Source organism: Sinocyclocheilus grahami, unplaced genomic scaffold (genome assembly GCF_001515645.1).
Source record: "Sinocyclocheilus grahami isolate Dianchi unplaced genomic scaffold, SAMN03320097.WGS_v1.1 scaffold274.1, whole genome shotgun sequence".
Classification (NCBI taxonomy): Eukaryota; Metazoa; Chordata; class Actinopteri; order Cypriniformes; family Cyprinidae; genus Sinocyclocheilus; species Sinocyclocheilus grahami.
In genome coordinates, this window is record NW_015505453.1 from 1 (window position 1) to 23,880 (window position 23,880).

General features: G+C 36.5%; 1 protein-coding gene across 1 annotated transcript; it reads right to left on the reverse strand.

The window, feature by feature from the left end:
* Positions 1–613: 613 nt before the first annotated feature.
* Positions 614–22,497, reverse strand: LOC107599902 (anion exchange protein 2-like; the record flags this gene model as incomplete). The annotated part of the gene is made up of 21 exons (XM_016291623.1): positions 22,284–22,497; positions 17,300–17,458; positions 12,162–12,316; positions 12,035–12,078; positions 10,128–10,267; positions 9,638–9,694; positions 8,264–8,444; positions 8,006–8,141; positions 7,695–7,884; positions 7,500–7,605; positions 7,222–7,406; positions 5,928–6,144; positions 5,614–5,817; positions 5,365–5,513; positions 4,802–4,996; positions 4,263–4,475; positions 4,029–4,118; positions 2,769–2,935; positions 2,421–2,674; positions 927–1,096; positions 614–787 (listed from the first exon to the last, which is right to left on the reverse strand). Coding segments are annotated over exons 2-21 (3,087 nt in total), but the record flags the coding sequence as incomplete, so codon positions are not given.
* Between the last annotated feature and the right edge of the window lie 1,383 nt (positions 22,498–23,880).

Below are 23,880 nucleotides of genomic sequence, written 5' to 3' on the forward strand. Positions count from 1 at the left end.
TCCAGCATTTTTGTGTATTTGAATCCTTTCCAACAATGACTGTATGATTCTGAGATCCATCTTTTCGCACAGAGGACAACTGAGGGACTCAAATGCAGCGATTACAGAAGGTTCTGATGCTCCATAAGGAAAAACCATGCATTAAGAGCCAGGGGCTGAAAACTTTTGAAAAGAATGGAGACGTGTACATTTTTCTTATTTTGCCTAAATATTATATTTTTTTCATTTACTACTGCCCTTCAGAGGCTACAGAAGATAGCTACATGTTTCTCAGAAGACAAAATAAGTTAAATTTACCCTGCTCTTCAAATTCAAAAAGTTTTCTCTTAATGCGTGGGTTTTCCTTCTGGAGCATCGGTACTAAATAAACAATAACATGCATTTTGTATGATCCCTTTTTTTTTAACATTGAAATAATTTTTTAATTATTGATCCCAATAATTAACCTTTTGCAGATTCTGAAAGGAGGATGCAAACTTTTGACCTCAACTGTATTTTAATCTTTAATCTCACTATAAATTTACACAACTGCATAAGATATAACTAAACAGGTAAAAAAAATACATCTACAAATATAATTTTTCCTATCAACAAAAAGAAAGGAAACACTCACACATTGTATCTCACGGCGAGTAAATATTCGGGACAGCAGGAACCTTCTGAATGGCACAGTGAGGACAAGAACAAACGGGAAGGCTAACGAGGCCGAGGTTGACATTACAGCCCACAGCACAGCCAGGCACACCAGCTGCAAACATGTGAACAGGTGCATGCGTAGAGTACGCACCTGAAATAGACAAGTCAAGGGTTAAAGCACAGCTAAATCTGAAGAGACAATTTGAGAATGGAGTTCCAGGCATACTGTCATCTGATTATTGATTTAAGACTGGTGAATATTGTGCTCTGCTGAGTTCTCAATGACAAACCTTGCGGACATAGGTGTGTTCAGGATGGTACTTCGGTGGCATAAATAGCAGCATCATGCGTTCTGTTAGCTGGATCCCATTGAGAGACATCACTCCCATATAGAGGAATATACCAAACAACACAGCGATAGGAACCTGCCGCAAAACATCTCCAATCACAATGGACAGACCTTTGGAGGAAAGAGAGTTGATCTACTGTCAGTTCAAAACAACAAATGTGACCCTGGACCACAAAACCAGTCATAAGTGTCAATTTTTCAAAACTGAGATTTGTACATCATCTGAAAGCAAAATAAATGAGCTGTATATAAGCTGATGTACCATTGATGTATGGTTTGTTAGGATAGGACAATATTTGGCTGAGATACAACTATTTGAAAATCTGGAATCTGAGGGTGCAAAAAAATCTAAATATTGAGAAAATCGCCTTTAAAGTTATCCAAATTAAGTTCTTAGCAACACATATTACTAATCAAAAATTAAGCTTTAATATATTTATGGTAGGAAATTTACAAAATATCTTCACGGAACATGATCTTTACTTAATATCCTAATGATTTTTGGCAAAAGAAAAATCTATAATTTTGACCCATACAATGTATTTTTGGATATTGCTACAAATATACCCCAGCGACTTAAGACTGGTTTTGTGGTCCAGGGTCACAAATATAAAGAAATTATAACTAATAACTCAACAAACTATTCACTGAGGGTAACATGTTAGAATTTATTTAGGGATGCAATATTAAAATGACCAATAAGCCAATAATTATTTTTATGTTACGGCTAATAACCAATATTTTGGTTACTATTTTGAATTAAAAATAAAACATCAAAAACATGGTTACCAGGTTTTCACAACAAAACCCGCCCAATTGCTACTCAAAACTAGCCCAAGACTACCCCAATTGCATTTTGAGGGGGTCCCCCGGTGAAAATCGAGTTCCATGGGGTAAAATACACGTTTTTTTGGTGAGGTTCCCCTGGTAAAATCCACATTGCAGGGGATAAATATCACTTTATTGGGGTTGCTTCAACCCGCGGCGACAGTGTTAAAGTAGCCCAATTCCACAGGAAAACCGCGGATTTGGCAACACTGATTAAAAACCTAATCTAAAAACCTATCATTTTAATGAGTATTACAAGCAAATGTAGGCATTACAAAATTGTACATTTGCTAAAGTTAAAACTTAACATGTTCAATTATTTAAATTATTATTATTACTATAAAGTATTACTAATTGTAAAGTATAAGGAAAATTATTATTAGTAAGTATTATTTTTGTTATTAAAGTATTAAAATGTGAGTATTAGATAATGGCAAGGTAATGGAGAAATGGGAGAAATAGGTACATACAAATAAAAATCTAATATCAGTTTATATATTTCCAATATTGTCTGATAACAATAAACTATATCGGCTGCTAAACACTGTGGTGCAGATATAGGCCTACTGTAGATGATATTTATCATCCATAAAATTAAGCCACTCACCTACTAGAAAAGCCACCAGAAATCCTGTTACTCTCTGCTCTTTCACTTCCTGAATGCGTGGTTTGTCACCAGGTGCAACAGCTTTGCTCATCACTGTGAGGCTATTTGCATGAGTTACAGAACGAACTGTAGCACCGGTCAACCACGGCAGCCCAAACAGCGCTGAAACACCTCCCGCGACCACGATGATCAGCAGGTCCAAGTGAAACCCTGAACCCTTAACCAGCATCCTGTCCTTCTTGCTCACAATAAGCCTGTAAAGGAAAACTGAATCAATATAAATCCAGGAATAATATAATGAAGGTTATAGGTATGGTCAGAACAAGTTAGTGAATGCCCGTGACTCACGTGGTGATTTGAGTCTCCATGAAAATTAGGATATAGACAAGCAGGGCAGGGAGAATGCTGGCAACCATCATCCAAATGGGGAACTGGCCATCAGAGCCCAGTGGGTGTATTAACCAACCACGCTTGTCAGGGCTGGTCACAGAGAAGCCATCAGGCACACTTAGTTTCTAAATGGGGAGGAAAGAAGTTTAAAGATCACAAATTGTGTGGGAGTCATGTGTCAGGTGACTTCTGGGGATATGGAGTCATTTGCTATAAAGACATGCAAATATTTCCAGTCTTTAATCAGTGAATAAGCTTAGGGTAACTTACAACGGTTAAGGTATGGTCACATTAGACAAATATCACAGGCAAAAAAGGTCCATTGTCTATTGAAGCAAAGAAGTCACTTTCAAACCAAGTTTCTTTTTGTTGGTCAGCAAAGTGAATCAACATGTGAAATCTGTGTGGGGAAATATTTCACCCTCACACAAAATACACAGTTATGTGGATTCTTATTGAAATTACTGGATATCTACAAACATTAAAGGAACAACAGTAAATGTGACCACCCTTTTACAAAAAAGTACTGAGATGATACTTAAAAAGTATTAAAATATCTTGAATTCACTTTTCAAAATGTTGGAATGTATATGTAGGGGGAAAAAAGTAGGAAATAACAGAGAGAAAAAAATGACTAAATGGCTTTTATAAATATTTGATCTTAAAGGGATAGTTCACCAAAAATGAAGATTCTGCCATCATTTGTTCACCCTCTACTTGAACACTAAAGAAGATGTTTTGAAGAATGTAGGTAACCTGCCTTTGACTTTCATAGTATTTTTTTTCCATACTATAAAAGTCAATGTCTACCATCAATTGTTTGGTTACCAGCATTCTTCAAAATATCTTCTCGTGCTCAACAGAAGAAAAAGTCAAACAGGTTTGGAACAACTTGAGGGTAAGTAAATGACAGAATTTCCATTTTTGTGTGAACTATCCTTTTAATTTTTGTTTGTTTTCTTTTTTTGTTTTAATAATTTACCTTTTTTATGCATTTTTTTTCCATTTTCAGTTCCTATAATTTCCTCTAAAGTACTTCAGAAATGTCACATGTCTAAAAAACAGTTAGACTCCAGTAATTTTGAAATGTGTCATTTAAAATTTTGCTTGATGTACAATGAATTTGGGTGTTTGAGTGGAAAATGCTAAGAGAAAACCAGTTCATAAATTATAGATTATACATGAATCAAATTATATAAACACGTCTTCATGTCTCACCTGTGTGTAAGTGTCCTTAATGCTGTAGTCCAACAGAACCATGATGAAGATTGCAATAGGAACTCCAAAATCTCCAATAGCCCTTCGGAGCTGAGCAAAAGATAAGAGACATTATCACTATGGTCAATGCCACTTTATCACACAAAGATATCTGACACTGTCATTAAAAACTTGTCCTATATGTTTATCTAGACATCATTGCGTAAATGGCACAAAACTGGGACACTGGCTTACCGTGCCAGGGAAAAAAGCGCTGTTCTTGAATTTACGCAGATAGAAGGCAATGAAGAAGGTGCCGGCCGTGAGCACCAGGGAGAGGAGAGCTGTGTTTGGCTGGTTTAGGGTTTGAGAGGCATCTGAAGACCTGCCGTCACTTGTGGGTGTTGGTAAAGCAGTGTCATTTTCTTCTCGCCCACTGCAGCTTCTGAGAGGATGATCCATGAAGATCTGCACAGCACACAAGACTGTCTGAATATATGCTGATCACATTTAAATCTTTCATAAACATACACCACTAATTAAAATTTGGGGTGATTAAGATTTTTTTAAATTAATTAATTAATACTTTTATTCAGCAAAGATGCATTAAACTGACCAAAACATTCTCAACATTGATAATAATAAAATGATTATTGAGCACCAGAGCAGCATATTTGAATGTTTTTCACACCACTACTGTTTTACTGTATTTTTGATCAACTAAATGCAGCCTTAGTGAACATAAATATCAAAATTTTTGAACAGTAGCATAAACAACAAAAACATCTCAATACTTTGCCCAGCTTGAAGAAGGTCTCGTAGATGAAGATGAGAGAGATAAGGAAGGAGAAGATCTCTTGGGTGAAGCGTGACACAAATCGCACCAGGAAGCTCCCTTCAAAGGCCACCGTGAGAACTACAATGATGATCAACCAGATTCCAATCCACAAACGTCCTGTCAGATACTCGATTTCACTGGACCTACAGAACTGCAAACACATTGATTCATATTCAGTTTTCCTGCTATATTATTCCAGTCAAACAGTTTACATTTTAGTTGTGGGGTGAATTCACTAAACAGTCTTGCAAGAAAAAAATTCAGTCTTCTTCACAAACCCAGGTTCTAAATGCATTGCAGTAGCACAGAAAAGTATTTGAATTTATTATATACACTGTGATTTTCAGTTCAAAGACGCCTTTATATTCAAATTATGCTCAATATAGAATGTGCTTTATTCTCAAAAATCAGCGCTATTTGCATGCATTTTGTAAATTAAATAAACTACACTATTAGCAGGCACAATTTTAGTTTCTTAGTGAATCGTAGTATTTGTATTCATTTATCAGAAATACTAACTGAATAGAAGGACTCTTCAAACACTAGAAGGGGTCCAGAGAAGCCCACCACCAGCAGAGGTTGAGCCCCAAGCAGACAGAACAACATTCCCTGCATGGCAGTGGAAATAATCAGCTCGGACACACCTATCAAACCGTCTGTCTTTTCACCTGGGGAGGAGAGAACGGATTTCATTAGGCAAAAGTTCCTTGTTTTAGATGCATCATTAAAACAGTGGCTTATATAGTAAAAAGAAGAGCTCTGACTAACCCAAAAGTCCTCCAAAGGTGATGGCAGGAGAAAGGGCAGCAAAGTAAATGAAAATGACTGTGGCCATGCATTGAGGACTTAGGGCATCTTTAAAATCACTGATGTATTTGGGGTAGCGGCGCCGTGCATCTCGGATAACCCCGCCAAACAGCCGACCCGTCCTCCGAAGAGGATCGTCTTCAGGTTTGAGAGGAGGATGAAGAGCTGAAAACATTAAGAACGAATTAAAAAGGTAATTCAATACATTTATTTTGAATAAACAGTAAACTGATCTGTTCACTTTTGTATGCTGTATATGAGCGAGAGCCTTGTACCAATGTCCTCGGGGCTCTTGGGTTCTTTGGCCTGTAGTTTGACCTCTTGTTCATGTCTCTTGTGCAGTATCTCTTTTTGGAAGCGAGCGATAGAATGCAGCAGCTCATCTCCTCCAACCTCAGATGGAGGAAGCACAATACTGCAGTCCAGGAAGCTGTTGATGGCTGTCAGCAGGTCCTGCCGCTCATCTGCCAAATACGCCACTTCATGGAAGTGCTGGAAGAGACGTTTGAAATGCTGTTTATACTTCTGGCAATGCGGCAAAACAAATGCATAAAGATATGTTTTCAAAGTCTTGCAGTAAAATTACCTTGTTTCAATGGTTTTTAGATATTTATACACTACCATTCAAAAGTTTTTTTTTTTTTAAGAAGTTTCTTATGTTCACCAAGACTGCAGTTATTTGATCAACAATAAAGAATAAACAGCAATATTATGAAGTATGTGACCCTGGACCACAAAACCAGTTATATGTAGCACTGGTAAATTTGTAGCAATAGCCAACAATACATTGTATGGGTCAAAATGATACATTTTGATTTTATGCCAAAAAAAATCATTAGGATATTAAGTAAAGATCATGTTCCATGAAGATATTTTGACAACTTCCTACTGTATACCAAAACTTTGTTTTTGATTAGTAATATGCATTGCTAAGGACTTCAACTTATTCATTTGGACAACAGATTTTTTTGCACCCTCAGATTCCAGATTTTCAAATAGCTGTATCCAAATATTGTCCTATTCTGATGAACCATACATCAATGGAAAGCTTATTTATTCAGCTTTCAGATGATGTATAAATCTAAATTTCACAATTGTGTCACAATTATGAGCAGTTTTGTGGTCCAGGGTCACATACTCTATTATTACAATTTCTAATAACTGTTTTCTATTTTAATATACTTTAAAATGTAACTTAATCCTGTGATGCAACACTGAATTTTCAGCATCATTACTCCAGTCTTCAGTGTCACATGATCCTTCAGAAATCATTCTAATATGCTGATTTGGTGCTCAAGAAACATTTTTTATTATCAGTGCTGCTGTGTTGAATTTTTAAAGTACTCTTTGACATATAGAAAGTTCAGCAGTATTTATTTAAAACAGAATCTTTTGTAACATTATACATGTCTTTACTGTTACTTTTGATCAATTTAATGTTTCCTTACTCAATTTTTCTTCCAAAAACAAACATTTTACTCACTTCAAATCTTTGAACGGTAGTCTATATATCATAATATGACAGAATATAGATTTTGGGTGCACTATCTCTTATTCAATGAGACCTACTTTATCAGACATAAGTGTTGATATGGAGCGGCCGATTTGGTGGTAGTCAATGTTGGCATTGGGAGGGCCGAGCAACACGAAAAGAAAGCGCACTGGAATCGGCACTTCTAGAACTGACTCTAACAGAACCGCTTCCTGCAGTCTCACAAAGGCCATGGTCGGCTGGTCCAGGAAATCCACACTACCTGTGAAAATCGAGATCATCTGCATCATGGCTTCAACAGATGTAACGTGTCATGTGCTGACTGTTGTGAGTTAAATACGGACAGTTAACTGACCCACAAGGACAACGGTTGCTTCTGCATCCTCTGGAATCTTCTCAAGCAGCTTCAGCTCATGTTTAGATTTGGTCTTGTGCAAACCAAAAAACTGGGGTGTGTCTTTCTATGGAAACAGAGAGGGAAAGTTCTAATTGTCTATTTTACCATTCTTTGCCTCTTAAAAACGCACACAGACTTTAATGCACACAGCACCTCATTCCTATCTGAGTCGACACTAATCCGTGACTCAAAGTTACGTAGTCCTCCGATGAGCGGGTCTGTGGCAGGGGGCTCCGGTGCGGCGATATGGTTACTGCTATGGTAATGAGATATGAGAGAGCCAAGGCTGGTTGCTGAGATGTTCCGTTTAAATAAGCTGTGCTCCTTGCCGTCACTCGGATGACTGACAAACAAAAGAACAACAAAGCAGGAAGTTCAGCTGCATGATCCAAATGAGTAAGGTGTTCTTTAATAGGCAAGTAACTTGACTGATCTTTTTTGAGATGTGCAGTGGTGAAACTAACCTGTGTTTGAGGAGCAGGGCTCGGAGCACATTGGCTCTGTCCTGTGCTCTGATTTGATCTGAGATAATCATCTGCTCCACAACCTGATGAGCAATACCAGGCAGCGTCTTCTGGTCCAGATCCAACAACACTGCACCTGTAAAATGACCACCAATACATCAGACACACCAAAAAGCATTTTAAATGTGTAAAAAATCAGAGTCATTTAAACTAAAGTTAGCAATCAATTCACACATTGTATTTGTATTCCTCTCTCACCATGTGAAATGGTCTTGCGGAGCTCCAGCAGGCTGCGGAATGAGAGAGAAGCTACATGAGGTTTGCCCCAGCGCTCCGTCTCCTCCTCCACATCCTCCTCAAACTTTATCCAACGAGCGGTTTCCTTCCAGTGCATCTCCTGGTTCTTATCCATCAGTAACTCATTCAGCTCGACAAACACCTGAGAGAACACATACGTTTATTATTTATGCAATCTTTCTTTCAAAGTTGTACATTTTTAGATCCAGTACAAGTCATTTGATGGAAAGCCGTCTGTTTATGCTAGAAGGAATTATGAGTTCATGGAGTCAGATTAGGTTCAGTAAACATTCTTTCTATAAAATATAAAAGGCAAAAGAGTTTACAGCACCTCACAACCTTACGGGGGGAAAAAATTCATTGCAGGCAATGCTAAACACTTCATTTGAGGAAGCAGACAAGATTCAAATTAGTCTACATTTCATTGTGGATTATACCTGTAGTTTTTGTTTTTTCTTTCAGTCAAGGCATCCAAAAATATCTGGAAAAAAAACCTAATTTATTGTGTTTAAGTTGATGATGTCAGTAGAGCTGTTCAGTTATCTTAAAACTAATGTTAAGCATTTGAAGTTCTCTGAGACATTTCTAATAGATTGTTAGAAAAGAGGTTTTTGTTTATTTATGAGTAACATCACCACTTGAAGAGACTTTAAATTGTCAAATGTGAATCCTAAATGTATTATGTGCTTTAAAAATGCCAATATGCCATAATAGATATAAGCTACACAGCCATTCAAAAAAGTTTGGGGTTGATAAGATTTTTTTAAGTTTTTGAAATAAGTTTAAGCACATCAGTTAAATCACATCAGTTGTGCTGCTTAATATTTTTGTGGAAACTATGATATTTTTCCGGATCTTTGATGAATAGAAAGTTTAAAAGAACAGCATTTATTTTAAACAGAAATCTTTTGTAACATTATAATGTCTTTAACTCTCCCTTTTGGTCAATTCAGTGTGTCCTTAAGTTCTAAAAGTGTTCATTTCTTTTGGAAACAAATCTATAATTGCCACTTGATTCGGCAATCACGTAAACTCTTATCCTTTACATTAAATGTTAAAGTCTCTTTAAGTAATGTTACAAAAATTTAAATGTTAGTAATGTTAACATACCTATTCTACTCATAAATCAAAAAGTGGCATTCTATAATGACTGAACAGCTCTACACAAGTGCAATTCTACCAGCTTAGTTCTACACAGTTCTGATACTGTGACCATCCACTGCCTTCCACAAAACCACTGGTACAGATGTATTAGCAAACAAGTGGTGAGTAAAAAACCACACGCAAGCTTCAGCTGTTCCACAAAGCAATCATACCAGCTCTGTGTCACCCTACCTTCAGCTGTCGGGCCTGACGAACCCTGTAGTCCATGTAACAGGGCCATGATCTCCTCTAATAAACAACAGCAGGCTCAGTGAGCCAATGGCAGTGATACCCCAGCTTTGTACAGCATGCAAACTAAATCTAAATATTTTACTGTATTGTCTCATCAAGTATAAGAAAGCATTACAGCTAAAGTATGCAATTTGCTTGATACTGAAACGTTATTAAGTTGATTTCCTGAAAACTTTGTTCTTTTTATTTGTGCATTTTGATAAGCCAAACACAGCAATATCGACTCTGCTAATCGTGCGAGTTTGGGGTGGGGCTATTTGGGAAATAATCTTTGAAGATTTTAATAATCCTATTTTTTACAATTGTGTTATTAAGGTGATACTGAAGACATAATATGCATGTTTTATTAGCTACACCAAACACCCACCCAAGCCTAGGAAATAGCTCCAAATGGACAGGGGAAAGATAATCTAGTTAGGTGGCATCTCACCTCATGTGGGGTTCGATCCAACTTGGTCCGGATACGACTGCTGGGCTCTTTGTAGTCCTTGCCGATGTGAACCACCTGACCTTTAGCGCTTTTCTTAACCAGGTGCCGCCGCACACCAGGGACATCTTCAAACCTGTGACCTGCAAGAAAGACACCAAGACGATGCTGAAATACTAAACCAAGAGTTAAAAAACAACAAGCAAGTCAGAACAACACTGAATCCATTGTAACACACCAGAAGGTCTGCAAGTATCAGTAACTCAGGTGCTTACCTAACCCTGACAATACTGGCTACATTACACACAATACTCAGCATCCAAACACAGAAACACACTGAAAACTCAACTGGGCGCTCACTAGAACGTGACTCAGTTTTGTGTCTCAAAGTGATCTATTGTTCAGTCAAAATTATCTGTATTTACAGCACACACGCATACAAAAGAGACGTCAAAGGCACAGTTGCAGTGGGCAGCTCTGCACTCTTTGAGAATGTCCACATTCCTGAACCACAGCCATAGATGATTAGATGTACAGACTGAAAACATGATTTATTCTCAGAAGAATGAGAACAGAAAGGTAAATAAAGGAGTCCTTTACAAAACAAACAACAGGAAAACAAACACATTTTCCAGCACTGAAAACACATTATTGGAATGGATTGATACAATACATATTATATATATGATGGAAAATGAAAAATCTTTTTCATTAAGAACTCAGATGGAAGATTTTTTGTCTAATTAGGAATAAATGGATAGATTATATTAAACTGGTACGCCCAGATTTTTCTTGAATTGAAACAGTTTTTTAAGGCAACATTTTGTATGAGTTCTAAGGAATAGCTTCCCATGTTCTGTTATATATATTTGCTGTTAAGAGGAAGAAAATATAATGATTATGTAACAATGTGAAATCTGTTTTCACGATTTTACGGTAATAACAATCTCCATAGCATTAACGTGTATGCATGTATTTTCATTTATGTATTCATTTATTTATTTATTTTTCTCTCTCTGAGAAATTATGTATGTCCTGATCTTTGTATGTATTTTCCCTCTGGAAAGGAAAAAAAACACATTATTGATGATCTATGATCAGCTGAAATGCCCAATACTCACTGAAAAACCACCAATCTCACTAATAACTAATATACTGCTGCACTATATCATAGGAGGTACTTAAATAGGATTTATGGGTACTTGGAAAATTCTGAATTTGCTCTGTTAAACATATTAAACAGAATTCATAATTTAAAAACAAAAAATATTTAAAAGACTATCAATTAATTAAAATTATTAATTGAAATTGAAGTGTTAACACATTCAGTACGGGAAAAAAAGTTGCACCAATATGTGTAGATATGCATACAGTATATCACCTAACTGATAAATTAGTAAATATATTATTAATAAATATTAGATAACATTGTATCATTGATTGTATTATTATATATCATTGATTATGTATATATAATTTTTTAGAATGTACATTCAATTTTTATTTAATTATAATGATCATCCTCATTTAAAAAAATACTATTTGTAAAAAACTGAAAAGAATGTATCAGCATATTAAAAATGATTTCTGAAGGATCATGTGACACTGAAGACTGGAGTAATGGCTGCTGAAAATTCAGCTTTGTCACCACAGGAATAAATTACATTTTAAAATATATTAAAAACAGAAAACTGCTATTTGACATTGTAATAGTATTTTACAATATTACTGTTTTTACTGTATTAAATAAATGCAACCTTGGTGAGCAAATAAGAGACTTCTTTCAAAAACATTAAACAAACCTTACAGACAACAAACTTTTGAAAGTACGATAAATATTCAAACTCTTCACTGGTCTTACGTTGACAAATAAATTTTTTGTCACATTTTACACAAACACACATACTCACTTTTAATGCCATCCAGGTCAACGGTGGCGAGCGTCTGTGCCTCGCTCTCATTTAATTTAGTCATTTATAATATGAAGAATGTTTTTAAGGCTATAGACCAAATGCATCAGTAGTAAAGCTCTCACACTCAAAGTCCTCCTCATTAAAGGTGCGGTGTTGTTCGATGGGCACGCGCTGGGGGGGTGTGAGGATCTGCTGGAAGCGCTGCACTCCCAGTGTCTTGTTCAAGTCCCCTTCATCATCATCATCACATCGCTGGGGCGGAGAATGCACTGCAACAGGCTACATGTAACCAGAGAGAAAAACATTATATTAACTTTCATTTCTTTTCAAATAGCCTAAGTAGATATCATAGCAGATGTTATGCAAGAAAGAGAGTCATTCAGACATGCAATCTCAGGTTCTTATTTGTACATCATAGACAAGGCGAATTCCATAACAGATGCATAAGACAAATTATAAAAAGTGATTTAACATTTATTTAAAATTAATTAAACACAAATAAGGAGAAAAGAATATATAAATAAGATGATTTTTGTATAAATCTTATATAAATAAATCTAATACATGAAATCTCCCACAATAAAAGTGCCTTTTTCACTGAAAGATAATTCAAGCTACTTGTTCCATACTTATAAATACTGTAATCATGCATACAAAGGCACAATGAAAAAAAAGAAAAGAAAAAAAGAAAAAAAAAAGGTTGTTTTGCCTGGTTAGCCCCGTTGGTATATGCTGGAACTACTCCATCTGACTCAAAAAAGCCTCTTTCTCCAATGACAGTCATTCAAAATTAGCTGTGCATTATGACAAAATACATCTTATAAAAAATGTAATGTAATTTATATTTTACAGTTTGCCTTCACCCAATCAGCACTGTCATGCAATTTTCCTGCATCAGCTGATTAATCAATCACCTGGCATTTACAGCTCAGCTGATTGGCTAAAATAACATTTGGACGCAGAATTGAACGCTTATGCTGCTCATAGCAGATTTCAAATCACAAACTTCCAGGAGTCAACTTTCAATGGAATGATTGTGAATGCTCTAGGTATTACATTGTTGACCTCCTTCATAGTAAATTAATGACATATCTGTATATATTTATGGATGGTATCTCTCTCTCTACACTCATTTTCTCATTCCGTCTCTTCTCCCCCGCTGTCTGTGGTATGCTATCCTGAGGCTAAACTGAGGCTTGTGGTCATGTGCTTCATTTAATTCTGTGTTTTGACAGAGGGGCCCTGCTCCAGGTAAAACTAACATGCCCACAGATACCAAACTCTGGCACGCACATGCTCAATCAAGACGCAGCATCCTGTAGCTCATCCCACCAGAGCCACAGAGAGTGAGTCAGCACTCCTACAGTCACTCACAGAGTTGCTCCAGTAGATCATGACTAAAGTCAGCCAGCGATGCTGAATGCGTCAAGGAGCCTTGTGAAGCTGTTGGACCATGGATGTCTCACTACTTAGGCTTGTTAAGAAGCCTGGTATGATACACACATACCAAACTGCCAATAAGGTGGACCAAAAAACATAATGTGTAGTAGTGACCAGTTGCTCTTGTCAACCGTTGAGACAATCAAGACACTGAAAGGTCTTCTGACTGCAGTGTATAGCCATGGCAGCCACATGCTAGGCAGCCCTCAAGAAAAGGAAGCAGAGGATGTGTTATCAAGTATAGAGCTGATTCTTTGCAGCAGGATCTAATCAGACACTTATCTACACCCCCAGCCTCTGACATCATCGGCCATATCTATACACATCCTGATCCCTTACACGCATAGTCATCTTCCTATTTACAGAACTTTCACTTCTTAACAGTGTTGGGGAAAGTTGCTTTTAAAAGTAACGCATTACAATATTGCGTTACTCCATTAAAAAAGTAACTAATTACGTTACTTAGTTACTTTTTATGGAAAGTAATGCCTTACGTTACTTTTGCGTTACTTTTTAAATCTGGACAGGGCTTGCTTGTTTGTTTTAAAAAATAAAAAGTTATATTTTTGGCAAATATAAAAGCCTTTTCACACCAAAAGTGAAATGAATAAGCCTCAGGCTGAAGGGAAAGTAAATTTACATCCGTACAGTAGAATGCAGAAGAAGAAATTTCAACACACTTCAGCAATAAAAAAAGTAATTTTTGCTTATTAGTATGGTTGAACTGGATCATCGAAGGTCAGAAGCAAAGACATTGGTTACTAGAATGGGATTAAACACATAAAGGATATTTGTGTTGTTTAACATTTAATTATTGCAGGTTTGCGTCATATTCTGAGTTGCATTATGTTTATTCATTTTGAGGAATACTGAATCTGTGTGGGTTTTTTTGTTTGTTTGTTTTTTGTGAGTGAGATGAATTAATGCATATTTATATTTATTTTAGAACTACAGTAACATCTTCTGATTTCTCTCAACATGGGTACAGGAGAGCTGTCAATCAATAAATTGGACAAACTTATTTTTAAGCTCTGTTTTTAAGTTGTGATCCAAATGTACAAGAGGGATCAAACAGATGGCAACTTTTCTGATTGGCTGTTTTTATTGTGTCGCATCACACGCTTTATGACAGACAACTGCTTGTTGCAACAACCTAGTTAGGATATTGTAGACATAATTCTTATCCCATCAAGGGCACCAAGTTGGGACAGTTATTGGTGCCCCCAGGTGCATGAGGCCCCTATAAACACACACACACACACACACACACACACACACATTCCACCTCCTCAAATCCATCTGTCTCTGATTTGCCTCCATTATCTACACCTGGCTCGAATATTTCTGATATAACTCAAAGCTTTGTGTTCCTGAATACTGAATCCTCTACACGGGGATACGTTTTTTTTGTTTTTTTTCAAAGGATGAAATGTGATGCTCTTGTCACCTCACCTTCCTCCCTCCAGCCACACAGTGAGCGACTCGTATTAACTTACACTTTCCCACAGAAGTGTCATTGCCTCTGTGAGATCTGAAAATGATTTTAATATGGGGAACAATGCTCAGACTGAATGAGCAGAGATCCTGCAGAATTACACAATCGTTTTACCAGACAGAAAATTACTTCACAGTGAACCCGCTGATGACCTTATTTAGCTCTTTTATCTCATCACAAAAAAACCCAGATCTTCTGCATAATCTCATATTTAAAACACCATCATGTAATCAGGTATTAAAATTATGCTTCAGGATGTTCTGTTTGCTCCACCCGCTCTGAAGTAATATTTATTACAAGAGACATTTCCTGTGACAATGTCCACTTTATGTATGATATGATATAATAAACTGATATCATACCTAAACATACAGGGTGTTTCTTCACTAACAGAATGTGACTGCTTTAATGAGTAATTTTGTCTTGTTTTACATTTAAAAATATCTAAACATCCTTAAAAACAAGACCTTATTACATGCATAAGATATTAAGACCTGTTTTTCGTTGTTTGTTTGTTTTACAAAATATAACCTGAATTACCACACTGGCAAATATTTATTTAATTAATTTTAATACATTTTGATCATTTTTTTAAATGTAATACATTTTATTGACTATACTTCACTTATTAATGATTAAACATTATTTCTATATTTTATGTACTCATGTATATACTTGGAAGTAAATAATTGTTTTTTCAATAAATGGTTTTATTAATTTAAATTTAAATTAATTTAAATTATATTATTTAAAAACATAAACTAGGTTTATGCTTAAAGGAATAGTTTACCCAAAAATGCAAATTTAGTCATCATTTATTCACCCTCATGTCGTTCCAAACCTGTATGAGATTCTGTCTTATGTTGAGCACAAAAGAAGATATTTTGAAGAATTTTGAGAAACCAAACAGTTGTTGGTCCCCATTGACTTCCATAGTGGGTAAATAAATATTATGGAAGTCAATGGGAACCATCAACTGTTTGATTACCAGCATTCTTTAAAATATTTGTTTTTATGTTCAGCATAGGAAAGAACCTCAGACAGGTTTGGAACAACATGAGGGTAAGTAAATGATAACCATATTGTCATTTTTGGGTGAACTATTCCTTTGAAAAGAAAAAAACAATGGGGTAAAAAAGTTGATGTTTAGCTATTTTTACCGAAAAACAAGACAATGTGTGACTTGTTTAAGTTGAAAGACATTTAAAGTTATAACTACTGTCTGGTGCCATAACTAGATGCTTAACAATCATCTACTGTTCAAATGATTACTTAAGGTTCTATTATGTAACAATGTTATTCACACTGCAGAATCATCAATAAGAGCTTTTATCAATACAAGCTTAGTTGGCAGGAGGTTTTATTTCTTGATTGTTACCCCTGAGAGCCTCTGTTCCATTCATGAGTGTAAGAAGCAAGTCCATCAAGCCATGCATGGCTCTTTGAGGAGCAGAAAACCACCCAGATGAAGGCTAATTGAAACACTACAGTTTTCCAGGGACATATTTAAAAACCAGACACAATTTGCACAGCACGTCGTTATCACTGCTGTATAATGGCACAACATGTTCCTCAGAAGTAAACGGATTTCTCTGGGTATGGCACATTAGGTGGCTCTGTCCCCATGGTTACACAAATTGTTTTTAAATCTTATTCTGGTGAATCAGACCTCTAGATCAATGGCAATTGAGAGCAGACCAGAATTTAATGATGTTCCTAAACACATATACCACACAAACACACACAACAATCACCCACTGCTGAAAATAAACCAAACATGTACCCCTAACCATAGATAACACTTTGGCAGCTATTTATGCCACTAGTTCCTCTGTGTGCCAAAGAAAACACTAAGCTGCACAACATCGGAGAGCCAACTGTATTTTCAGTGGATGCGTGAAAGTGTACTACCAAATATACCGCGATATACAAAACCTCACAACTACAAAACGTCTTTACATTGAGTTGTATCGACATACAACAGACCAAAATGACTCTTATGAACCGATTCTTTTTAAATAATCACAAACACAGCGCAACCAGTGTAGTCCAATTCTCAAACAGAATGACTCATATGTTCTGGTTCTTTAATAAATTACAGTTTGAATCAGTACAGAACACTGCCCTGTATAATTTGCAACACGTATATTGTGTTAAAAAAGTAAACAGGGTCACGGTCTCACTCACTTTACTAATATTTTGTGTTTAATAGAAAAGCAGTGGATGAATACTGATGAAACTAGCCTTAGATGTACTGTATAGGCAAAACATATTCCAGCTTAATCATCTTCATAGCCTAAAAAATTTTTAAATTAAAGATTACTTACCAAATGCTTCGTCAAGCCTGCGGCTGAAGTGACGTCACTGGCATCCTGAGGGTCACTCATTGCTTATGGTCAGGTTTGTGTGTGGTACTGTAAAGTGCGCTGGCTTTAGCCCTTTTCTCTTTCATTCAGACTCAACTGGGAACTTTCGGGCAGCATAACCTGAGGTGACACATGGAAAAAGAAAACATCTGCTTGGTTAAAAGTTCTCAGACAGATCAATTTACAATATATTAGAGACAACCTTTATTTTTTCCCCACTGAGCTTCTGTTTTTTTTTTGTTGTTTTTTTTGAGAAATGCAGCACTGAGAAAGCTCTCGACTTTAAAGAGACTTTAATGACCATTTGAAGCCTTTCCATTAATGGCTTTAAAGCCCTAAGTAAAGATCCATATAGTTAAATAGTAACATAAATGATACATTCTGTGAATAGCAGTAAATATATATTGCTGGAAGTCTTTCAAGGACCCAATAGATGGAACAATTTTTCTTCCATGTCATTTCACTTGATTATTATGAGAGAAAATTACCAAATAACTTGTACTCATAAAAACGATTGCAACATCACATATATGCACATTTTCAAGTTTAAAAATAAATTCTGAAGAGAAAAATAAATCACATTTCCCTAAGAGGCTTTTTTCATGTCCTTGTAAAACCAAGGAGTCTGCGGGCTGGAAGATGTGCTTTTCAATGCTACATTTTATCTTCAACTTGATGTTTGTATGCTGCATTAGAGAGACATTCAGACACTAAATCTCTCTGAGCATCAGTCAACAACAAGGTCAAAGCTCATATACAATATCACAGTAACAGCATCTCGTATAAATTGGGCATGGCACAGGAAATTCTGTAACATTTCTCAATGGAAAATACCAAAATTAGAAGCCACATCCTTATTCAAATCGATAGAGATGTAGGTGTCATATCAGTATGTGAAAGGTCACAGTATTCATTTCTTCCTACACTCTTAAAAATAAAGGTGCTTCAAAAGGTTCTTCAAGCGATGCCATAAAAGAACCATTTTTGGTTCCACAAAGAACCATTCAGTCAAAGGTTCTTTAAAGAACCATCTCTTTCTTACCTTTTTATAACCTGAAGAACCTTTTTTCACCACAAAGAACCTTTTGTGAAACAGAAAGGTTCTTCAGATGTTAAAGGTTCTTTATGGAACCCTTTAGACAACAAGGTTCTTCTATGGCATCGTGAAGCACCTTTATTTTTAAGAGTGTATAGGTCACCAATAAACAATTTTTAAAGTAACAAGCATCAGTTGTTCATAATATTATACAAGGACAAGTTAACAATGAGGAATCGCAAAACCACATGGCAATTAAAAAAAGGAAAACGGAAAAGAGCATGACATGAGAATACAAACATCTTGAAAAAAGAATAATTCATACCTGTGAATGCCCAAATATGAGAACACTAAAACAGTTGCCATTGCAGTCTAAGTGTGCCTGCTCACTCAGCTTCTCTATTTCCCCTGACACTTTCTTGCAGTTTCCTGTAGCACCCTCCATTCAAAGGTTAAGTAATGTGTGTTACGTTGGTGAGCATGTACTTGCCTAAACAGAGAACACTCTTTTCAAGGCTGAGTAGTTATAATGGCTGGATTTCATGTGCACTGTTGCCTTTCTTATTAGGACCTAAAAGGTCTTCAAAACTTTAACAAGAAGTTGTTTTACAAAGTTATGTTAGACTGTGATACTGTGTTATGCTAAACTGTGATGTGTTCAGAGCCAAGGGTTGATGATATGACCCCAATTTGGTGAAGGTTCTCTATTTTCAAACTTACACTTCATATGTTAAACTTTAACTGTGAATGCTTTTGATGTACCTTTTGTTACAAGGCCTTTTGCTTTGATCCAGGGGAATCCAATCCTGGTCCTGTAGAACCAAATTCCTGCAGTGTTTGGCTCCAACTTGTCCCAACTTGAGAAGATTCTAGTAAGCTAGAAGCCCTTGATTACTTGGGTTCAGGTTCGTTTAATTGGGGTTGGAGATGAACTCCAGGAACAGGACTGGACACCCCTGATTTAATGGCAGCAGTACTCAAGCTGCGTTATCTTCACATGTTTGTGTCAGATTTGATGATCATGTTGTCCAGCTTGATTTGAGAAGGATCCAAAGAGCATCTTGCACTTTAATGGAAGTAAATCTGAACTTTTATACGAAGGGGTTCACACGGCCAGTGTCATATATTTGTACAATCTTAAATATTTCTTTGCTTTAAACATTTTTTTTATTATTCTAAATTCAAAATCAGAAAACATTTGCTTTATTTGGAGATTTAAAAGTTTCCTCATAATATATTTCAAACTAATCTATTGGTTTTACAGGTGCATCTCAAAAAATTTGAATATCGTGAAAAAGTTCAGTATCTCAAAAATCCAGTATCTCAAAATATTAGAATATTTCCTAAGATCAATCCAAAAAAAAAAAAAGGATTTGTAAAACAGAAAAGCTCAAGTTCTTTAAATTTTTGTTATTAATTTATGCACTCAATACTTGGTCGGGGCTCCTTAAGCACAAATGACAGCATCAGTGAAGTGTGGCATGGAAGCAATCAGCCTGTGGCACTGCTGAGGCACTACTGAAGCCCAGGTTTCTTTAATAGCGGCCTTCAGCTCATCTGTATTGTTGAATCGACTGTTTTACGGGGTTCAGGTCAGGCATGTTGGCTGGCCAATCAAGCACAGAAATATCATGGTCAGCATACCACTTGGAAGTGGTTTTGTCACTGTGGGCAGGTGCTAAGTCCTGCTGGAAAAGGAAATCAGCATCTCCATTAAGCTTGTCATCAGATGGAAGCATAAAGTGCTCCAAAATCTTCTGGTAGATGGCTGCATTGACTTTGGACTTGATAAAACACAATGGACCAACACCAGCAGACGTCACGGCACCCCAAATCATCACTGACTTTGGAAACTTCACACTGGACTTCAAGCAGCTTGGATTCTGGGCCTCTCCAGTCTTCCTCCAGACCTTGATTTCCAAATGAAATGCAAAATTTACTTTTATTTTGAAAAGACTTTGGACCACTAAGCAACAGTCCAGTTCTTTTTCTCCTTAGCCCAGGTAAGATGCTTCTGACATTGTTTCTGTTTCAGAAGTGGCTTTGTAGCTGTTTTCCTGAAGACGTCTGTGCGTGGTGACTCCTTGTGAAGCTCTCCCAAGTGTTTGAATCGGCTTTGCTGTACAGTATTCTCAAGCTTGCGGTCATCCCTGTTGCATGTGCACATTTTCCTACCCAATTTATTACTTCCAGTCAACTTTGCATTTAATATGCTTTGATACAGCACTCTGTGAACAGTCACCCCTTTCAGTAATGACCTTCTGTGACTTACCCTCTTTGTGGAGGGTGTCTATGATTGTCTTCTGGACCATTGCCAAGTCAGCAGTCGTCCCCATTATTGTGGTTTCAAAGAACAAGAGATACTCGGAATTTATACTGTTGGGATGGTCATTTAATGAAACTCAAATGTAGCCTAAATATTCTAATATTTTGAGATACTGGATTTTTTACTTTCATGAGCTGTAAGCTCTAATCATCAAAATTAAAACAAAAAACATTTGAAATGTTTTAATTTACATGTAATTAATCTAGAATATATGAAAGTTTCACTTTTTGAAATAAGTTACAAAAAGTAACTTTTTAACGATACTCAAATTTTTTTAGATGCACCTGTATGTTTGTCAAACTTTATTTTTATTTTCAGTGCATCCTCAGACTTCTGGGTCCCACTGTGTGTCTGTACACTAAAGGTGACTGAGGACAGTGATTCAGCAGAGATGTTCCCCAGAGACTATGAGCATCCACACTGTGAGCCTTACGATTTTGCTGCTGCCATGTGAACACTAAATTCATAACCATGTGATATAAATAATAGTTTCTAACAAAAAACATGCAATATTGCCGTTTCTTTACAGCATGCAATCACCACACATTGGCTGTTGCTATGTTATCAGTGTAAGTGCAGTGTCTGGTGACAGTAGATGGTCAGAAATAGAAAAAAAAAATGTCAGAGCCATGTCAATAAACATGCAACTCAACATTGTATTGCTTTGTATTTAGTGCTCAATTTAGATCAATGTAAATTTTTATGCATATTTATGCATCTGGTAAAATGACTTGCAATGCATTCTAGTTACTAGAACTATATATTTTATCAGTCCATGCATTCCCTAGGAATCAAACAATCTTGACGGTTCCTAGCATCATGCTCTACTGTTTGAACTATAGGAACTCTAAATAGAACAAGTTTGTTAGAAAATGAGTAAAACCTTCAGTATTCCAGTCCATTAGAAGAATCATTGAGTCATCCAATGCTATTAATCTGGGCCAAAGTCATTGTTACTCTGATATCAAGCGTAACTCTAGACCCCTCATCATCACTGGGCTGGATATACAAAGGATGAAAGAGAGAAAGAACCACATTCCTGACAATCACAGTCCAGTGACAACAAAGAACAATTCGTTCAAGCATATTTCTAAGCGTATAATTAATCTCTCCCTGATAGTGTGTATAAAATTGAAGAATTCCAACAGAAAACACTTCGTAAGACAGGAAGGGCTGCAGTTTAATTTTCAGCAAAATACAACTCCAAACACTTTATATGCCTGTTTTTCTACCACAAAAATATGAACATACCCTTCCTATATAACAAGCACCAGAAAACCAAAGATATCAAACCTAAAACTTACTTTTTTTCTCTGAAACCTATATTTCAATGAACGGATGTGTTTTTAGTTCATACCATATAAGTCAGCGGTCACCAAAATGGTTACCATAATTCCTTAAAAAATTATCTTTCGTGTTCCACACAAGACACTAAGCCATACAAGTTTGGAATGACATGAGGGTGAGTAAATGATGAGAGAGTTTCCAATTTTGGGTGAACTGTCCCTTTAACTAGACCTTGTTACAGAGAAGAAAAGCACATGCTTTGCTTCTAACAGAGAAACACAGCAAGAGAGACTTACCTCAGAATGCTCACTGCAGGGAGGCTACAGCTACAGCAGTCATTGTAGTGTGATGGCAAAGACCCACTGAAGCCAAACAGCCACCGAAAGGCAGAAAAAGAAAGAGACACAGAGAGGGAGGAGGGACAGGAGGTGAAAAAAGGCAGTGATTGGAGAACAGAAAAGCTGTTCTAAAAGTTGAAGCGCACTACCCTTTTACCCTAACCTCTCTCTGTCTCAGTCTCTCTCTCTATCTGTCACACACACATGCTTTTCACTTCCAACCTTGAGGCACCCACTGAGAGCTGTCCCTCCCCCCTCGATTAAGTTTCCTCCTTTAGCACTCTGACAAACATGTGACCAAAGGGACATGACTCAACAATAAGGCTCTGTGGCATTAAATCCAGGAATCATTTGAAAAAGACTGAAATACACACATCCTAGGGCTCTGTTTGGCACCTACGGACATACTTCATGTGTCCATGTATGCTTTTATTAAAGATTGTGCAAAAGTGACAGCTTTGACGAGTATATGCGTGAAATGAACACTCTGAATGAATGGTCTGGGATCAGTACGACAAACTCATTTGATAGCATTTGATGCAAAATATTGACTACCACAAAATTGATTGTGAATTTATTTATTTTGACAAAAAAACATACTTACTAACTGTATAGCATTATATCCAACTTTACAGCCTTGTTGCCATGGCAATGAAACAACAAACTCTAAAATGACTGTAAAGGCCTGTTCACACCAAGAACGGTAACTATAAAGATAACTATATTAGCGTCCACACCAGCGGATGATATTGTCTGTTTGTTCTAAGTGCACACTTGTCTGCTGCTTTAAATTCTCGAGCTCATTATAGCAGGATTGAGTCAGCTGGAAATAATCGTTCTGAAAGTGATTCTAACAATATCGTTTCACTGCGTCTTTATCATTACAGCTGTGCTGTGGACTCTGCTATTCTTTAACAATTTTTAGAACTATATTTTTATCGTTATCTTTATAGTTATCGTCCTTGGTGTGAACAGGCCTTTAAAGGTGTCATATGACGTTGCTAAAAAGAACATTATGTTGTGTATTTGGTGAAATGCAATGTGTTTATGCGGTTTAAGGTAAAAAAAAAAAACACATTATTTTCCACATAATGTACATTATTTTTGCTCCTCTATGCCCCGCCTTTCTGAAATGCATTGATTTTTACCATGCTCATCGTTCTGAGAAGCGAGGTGTGCTCTGATTGGCCCGCTATCCAGTGCGTTGTGATTGGCTGAATACCTCAAGCGTGTGACGGAAATGTTACGCCCCTCACCATACTGTGATGTCGTGTCCCGGCGCGATGAGACAACACCAATAAAACCCATTACAAACGAGGCATTTGTTGCATCCAGTGGGGACATAATTACTGATTATAATGACTTATACTGTCTTTTTACGCGTTGCGTTGAGTATCGCGTATCGCACTGCACAAACATAAAACCATGTCTGCATTTATGATCGGAGAAATGACAAACAACAAGCGCTATTCTACACTGCTTAAAACTCAAGTTTAAATCGTCAGTGGCAAATTCTTCAAATATAAAAAATGTACTTACAGGCTGAGTCAGAAGC